This window comes from Plectropomus leopardus, chromosome 16, assembly GCF_008729295.1.
Source record: "Plectropomus leopardus isolate mb chromosome 16, YSFRI_Pleo_2.0, whole genome shotgun sequence".
Classification (NCBI taxonomy): domain Eukaryota; kingdom Metazoa; phylum Chordata; class Actinopteri; order Perciformes; family Serranidae; genus Plectropomus; species Plectropomus leopardus.
Window position 1 is genome coordinate 8,712,972 of NC_056478.1, and position 6,504 is coordinate 8,719,475.

Below are 6,504 nucleotides of genomic sequence, written 5' to 3' on the forward strand. Positions count from 1 at the left end.
TGTTAAACATGGACCCCATTTACTTCAATTCGTCAAGAATTTCCTGCATTTTTGGATTCTTTGTTCACTGTTCAGGAATGCTAGAAAAAGTAATTGTAGTGGTTAATTGATATATAAATGGTCATTTGGGGGTTAAAGTATTCCTTTAAGCAACCAATCAACAAGACTCTAAACTCCCCCTCGCTCCTGTTGCCATCTCTCACCCTCCAATCCACTTTGAAGACTATAAAAACAGTACATTGAAGAGATTTCAGTTTGCTTTTAAGGTGACTCACTGGTTACTTATTGGCTATCCATCACAGGCGTCCATATTGCCGTGTCAAGTCTCTGACAGGTACAGAGTGAGATATACTTTGTGCTCTCCCATTATAATGCATCACAGGGTGGGTGAAGAAGAGGAGGAGGAGGAGGAGGACGACGACGAAGGGGTGCTGGTGTTTTGCTTTCATAATGAAATGGCATTAGAGTGGGGTGATCAGATGTGATGTAATATTCACTCTGACAGATTACTAATCTACAACTCTACATAAAAGCCCATCAAACGACGGTTGGTGCGGCTCCTACAGCGGAGATAAATCAGGGAGTGTGTGTGTGTGTGTGTGTGTGTGTGTGTGTGTGTGTGTGTGTTTGTCAGTGGGTATTCAGAGTTATCTACCTTATCCTTTGTGTCCCAGTATCCAAAACAACTCTAATTGCACCTCGGCAACAAAGGGCAAAAAAATTCAGCGTGAAACGACAGGGAGACGGAAGAAGAGAAGAAGAGGAGCGGCGGAAAGGAAATTACAAGAGAGGGCAGACAGATAGAGGGAAGTGTGAAAAAGCCGGGAAGGGACAGAAAGAAAGGGGCAGTCCCGTGGCTCATTAACCCGGGGGTGTTGAAAGAAAAGAAAGAAGGCAACACTCACTTTCAAATGAGTGGAGTCATAATGCAGACAATGACCCAACGGATGAAGGAGGGCGAGAAGAAAATAAGGAGGGAAGGAAAAACAAGAGGAAAGTGACCAAGAGAAATAAAACAAGAAAAAAATAGAGGCAAATCTGCAGTGAAAATAAAAGGCGACGCGACACAGATTCTCCCAAATATCATCAAACATCACAAATACTGCTAACCTTTCAGCCCTAACGCCAACCCCGAGGAGCAGCTAAGTAGGTCATTGGGGTCTCAGTTGTGTTTTTTTTTTACTAATAAGGAGATGAGCAGGGATCAGCGGCACCCCAAGCCAGCCGTAAGAGCCTTAGTCAGGGTTTGGACGAAGCTGTTAGCAGGGAGATGAGGTGCCTGTGGCTGCAGCTTTGCACCCGCAGGCTCTGGAAACATGGATCGCGTGCCATACAGGGGATCATCTGCAGCCTTTTCTCCCATTATCTGGTTGCTTCTGTCAACAGTAATCAGCCGACCTGTGCGTCTACATATCTGCTCGTCCTCTGCTGTCTTTTTGGTCCACCAATTGTCATCTTTCTCTGCTTGGTAATATTACTTCCAATCCTAAAAGGGTATCTTTGGTATTTTTCAACCTGGATCATATTTTTGTTGTTACTAAGTGACTAATGGGAACAACAGTTTTTGAAATTGGTCCAGTATTAAGCAATTAAGCCACAAAACAGGCTGCAATGTAACCACTCAGGGTATGGTCGCACAGTCAATTCACGTTCACGAAAAGTGCTTGTTTTTTCCACTGAGAGGCTCAGATTGTTTTTCATAGTGTTATTAAAAGGATCCATACAATGAATGATAACAATTAATTAATAATTGATTGATTGGCTGTTAAGAATTTACTTGAATATGTGAAATTTATTCAAATTTAGTCAGTTCTGTCCAAGGCTATGCAATATGTTGCTGTGAGTTTTGAGGAAAAAACACATTTGGCATTGTTTGAAATAAGCACAGTTTTTATTTATTTTTTTATTTATTAATTAATTTAAAAAATACCGAGGCACACTGTTGTGTAAAAGTTAAAAAGCTCATTTGTTAAAGGCTTTTTAACTTTTGCAAAACAGTGTGCCTTGGTATTTTTTGGTTTCGACTTATTGACAAAAGAAATAATAAGTCAAACCTCGCCCTCTTTTTTTGGACATTTTTGTCCTTGGATCCAATGAGCACCTGTTTATGGATGACCATTACCACTTTCTGCATAAGTATTCACCATACACACCTCGATCAAATCAAACAATTGACAACAACAGATCCGTCTGAATAAACACACACATACCAAAACAAAGAAACACACATCAAACCAAAAAAAGTAAGTCATACTAAAAGGAGCGATCTACCAATCTTGCCCCGTTTTCGTTACAGTGCCAGTTCCCCTCTAGTCTACCAGCTCATATCTCCTCAAAATGTTGTATTTAGAAACATTTTTAAATTCGTTCTGCATGTTTTCGATTCCACACCACAGCTGTTCCATAAATGCAGAAATGCCCCAAGTGGTTACATTGCAGCCTGTTTTACAACTGCCGGCAGCAGCACTCTCGCTCAATACTGGACCAATTTCAGAAAATGTTGTTCCCATTAGTCACTTAGACACAAAAACATTAGAAAATAGCATCCAGGTTGAAAAATACAGAAGCAACCCATAAAAAAGCTCGCTGAGATGTTTTCTCAGAGCTCAGTGATTAAGCCACAGCTGATGAAAGCGCCGCAGTGATGCTAATGAACATGATTTCTTTTATGATTACAGAAAAGAAAGGCAATCAAAAAGCTGTCCCGGGGTAATCAAACAGCTGCTTCGTGCATCTTTTCACAAGATTTCGGCTGCTTTGTGCACGCCGTGAAGATTTTCACCACCAGCCTTGGATGACCCAGGCTGTCCTCAAACTGGTCCACTCTCCTTCACTATCTACAAACAAACAGGCTGAACAATCACAACTGTAAGCAATGCAAACAAACCACCACAAAACATAGGAAATTTCCAAAGAACTTTCCCAAATTACAAAAAAAAAAAAAATGGATTTTAACACCTATGTACATCCTATTTCTCAATACAGTTGAAATGACTAGTTAAATAATTTATTAATAAGTTAACAGAAAACTATTCAGAAACTACTTTGACTGTTGATTAACAGTTAGGTACATTTTTAAGCAAACATGCAAAACAAGGGCATTGGTTTTGGTTTTATTTTGGGGGATGAGGTTCTCCTCTAGGAAACTTTCAGCCTTTTCTTGCAATCTGGTGATTTTTTAATGCATCAGTTTATGATAAAAATGTCTTTAATTTTGTCAAATAAAAGGCATTCCCAACTTAAACATTTAACAATAAATGGGACAGGAGAACAGCAACCACTGTCCAACCTAAAACTTTCACACATGAGCACCCCAACAGTGAAGGAACCCCAAACTTTTCTCTGCCTCAAACAAAACCAGACACCTGAGCAAATTGTTTTGATTTCTTCGGAAAAGATGAGAAGAAGGCAATGAGCAATGTAAGAAAAAATGACCCAAAAATTGGCAAAGAAAAACAAAGGAAAAGAACATTTCCCAAAAATTACCAACAAAAACACGAAACAAAGTAAAAATCAACAAAAAACAAAGAAATTTCCTGAAAAAATACTTTAAAATAATAATTCTGTAAAATAGTTTTGTATATGATAATAAAACTTATAAATACAATGTGACACATTTTCCCTATTTTTAAATCATTTTCCTAATCGACTAATTTATATAATAAAATATATAAAATAATTAAAAAATTGAATCACTATTTCCATTTTTTGCTTTTTTTTTGGTACTTTTTTCAGATGTTTTTTTTTCCAAGTGATTTTCTTGTAACTGTTTGTCTGTCTGTTTGTCTGTCTGTTTTGGTCCATGTCTTGTCAAGTTGCTGGTTATCTGTTTTTTTTTAAAGGTTAACCACCTGGGTTGAGTTTGATGGACCCCAGTTACTTCACTCTGATACAGATCACTTTAAGCGCACAGGTGTGTTATGAATGAAACTGACTCTGCAATATTCAGATCTACTCCAAAAGCTCAAAAGCATTACAATGCATAATTCTCGTGCAGCACCAGCAGACACTTCTGAGTCATAAACACACAAATCAGACATCTGAAATCTTATCTCGTGCAATTCCAGCTCACTTTGCTGCTACACCTGCGCGACACTTCACAGGTACAGCTCGTGCGCGTTGCAGTGACTGTGCAGGGTGGGAGTACTTACTCTGCGTCAGAGTGGTAGGTGAAACACTCCGGGAGGTAGAGGTCGACTAAATCCATGTGCACTGTACCACCATGCTCTGAGGAGAAGAAAAAAAACTGGACGTCTGTCTCTGTCTCCCTGCTCTCCTGCTCTTTATCTTTCCTCTCCTCTGCAGATTTTATAAACTCTATCTCTCCCTGCACTTGCTTGTCACTTTCTCTTTCCTCTGCCTCAAAACTTTGTCCCCATCTACTGCCTTCTCCAGTGTCGGATCACACTCTCAACTCGTCTCATTGTCCCCGCGTCTGTCTTCCTGTCACTCACACTTCTCACCGACAGCACCCCCCTGGACACTGGCTCCTTTGAAGTCCTGACTGTTGTGACTAGCCGGCTGTGTGTGACAAGGGTCTCCAAGCGGAGCTGGCCCTCATGAATACTCACACACACATTTGAATGGCCTACCCCCCTGAGCGCTGAGCTGGCAGCTGATTGGCTGTCCTCTGAGCCAATGGGAGGCAGGCTCTCACTGGGGCAGGTGGAGATGACAACAGAGGACGTTTTAGGTTTTAATTATTAGAAAGAAATTTACGTGGGAATGTGGAAGAAAAATTCTCACACTGAGAATTATTTAAGGTGTCTCAACTGCAATATTTGGTAAATTATTTCAACCACAGCAATTCTCTGTGCCCTTATTCAAATGTGCAATATTCTTCCAACTCTTGAATACTGGATGTAGTTCAAATGTTACATATACTGTATATTCTTAGTTATTCTTACTTGTTTATATCTGCTGTTCACTATTGTATTGCACACATATTTAATTTTATATTGTGAACTTACACACTAGTTTTATACATTGTATTGCAGCATAAGGCACAATTTATTTCTTTGTCTATTATTGTATTTCTTACATTTATATTTTTTTATACTTGTTCTGCTACATATTTCTACTTGCTATAATTCTCTATTCTGGCATCAGAGTGACTGTAACGAACCACAATTTCCTTCCAGGGATCAAAAAAGTATTTCTGATACTGATTCTGATTCTGATTAACACTTAGGGACTGTTTGGTGCATTTTGCACACTTTTCAACCTTTAGGGTTTTTTTTTTTTTTATAATTTTGGCTGTGTTCATGCATATTGCATAACTTTTGGCAAGACTGTGAATTTTTGTTTTATCTTAGAATTTCCAGCTCATCTCCTACAATAAGTCTAAAATACGCTGTGTAAACACAAGTGTGACATTTATACTCATTAGTGAAAAAAATTCACCATTGAAATCAACTCAAACTGCAGCTTTTTATTCCACCGCCATCAAAGGCTTTTGCCTTGGAATTTGTCATTTTTATTATTTTCCACTTGATTATGTCATTTTTACCACATTTGGTAAATGAAGAAAATATATACTAAATATTTTTTTAACTTTATCAAATCTGCCCAGTTTCCAACATAAAAGTTGATATTGCACATTTCTAGAAATCAACAAAACCAAGCACCTTCCCACACTGATTGAAATAAACATATGGACAGCTAGAAAGACACATGCACAGTTAGTAATCAAGCCCTAACTGACTTACTGCTACAGCACTTTTATCTGATCCTATCAGCTATGGCTATGTGCCTAATGTGATGCTTTTCGCCTTTCGTTGACAACACACACGTGCACTCGAAATGAGAGGCACAGTAAGCAGTGCTTGGCATGGAGAGAAAAAGGTTAACCGGTGCAAAAAGTCATAGTGTGATTTACAGAAAAAACACCATATGGGAAACTAAATGTAGTTATAAAATGTTTAAAGTTGCATTTGCATGTTTCTGTGTCCAAGTTAGTATTTTCCTCCCCTGATGTTGTTTGTGTAGCACTTTGTATGTCTGGTAGCACTGTCTTTACATGCACAATGTGTTATATTTTGATCATATAAAGTGCTGATTTAAAGGGACATTAATCCCCAAAATCAACAATACATATAATTTCTCTTACCTGTAGTCATATTAATCGGTCTAGATTGTTTTGGTGTGAGTTGCAGAGTGTTGCAGATGTCTGCCGTAGAGATGTCTTCCTTGTCTGCAATATAATGGAATTAGATGGCACTCGGCTTGTGGTGCTAAAAGTACCCAAAAAAAATACATTTGAAAAACTCAAAAGCAATGTCTCTATGTAGAAATTATGACCCAGTTACTCAAGTTAATCAACAGAACTTGCTGTGAGCAGTTTCATGCAGGAAGTGTGTTAAAACTACACCCGTCACCCGTGTCACCATGAGGAGGAAGTGTGCATCTACTGCTAGCTCACCTAGCGCCACTGAGCTGGCAAACGCTACAGCTCAGCCGAGGAGGATGACATCACTGTTTACATCTTGCACCGTCACCAGCACG

The 6,504-nt window shown here is 38.9% G+C and overlaps 1 protein-coding gene across 1 annotated transcript in view; it reads right to left on the reverse strand.

Annotated features, from left to right (window-relative positions):
* Positions 1–6,120, reverse strand: part of LOC121955710 (estrogen-related receptor gamma-like) — a 29,582-nt gene extending 23,462 nt beyond the window's left edge. The window contains exons 1-2 of the mRNA XM_042503769.1: positions 6,110–6,120; positions 4,152–4,227 (exon numbers count right to left, since the gene is read on the reverse strand). Of these exons, the coding sequence (XP_042359703.1) occupies positions 4,152–4,227; positions 6,110–6,119 (86 nt within the window). The 5' untranslated portion in view covers position 6,120. The remainder of the gene's footprint in view (positions 1–4,151; positions 4,228–6,109) is intronic.
* Positions 6,121–6,504: the final 384 nt, after the last annotated feature.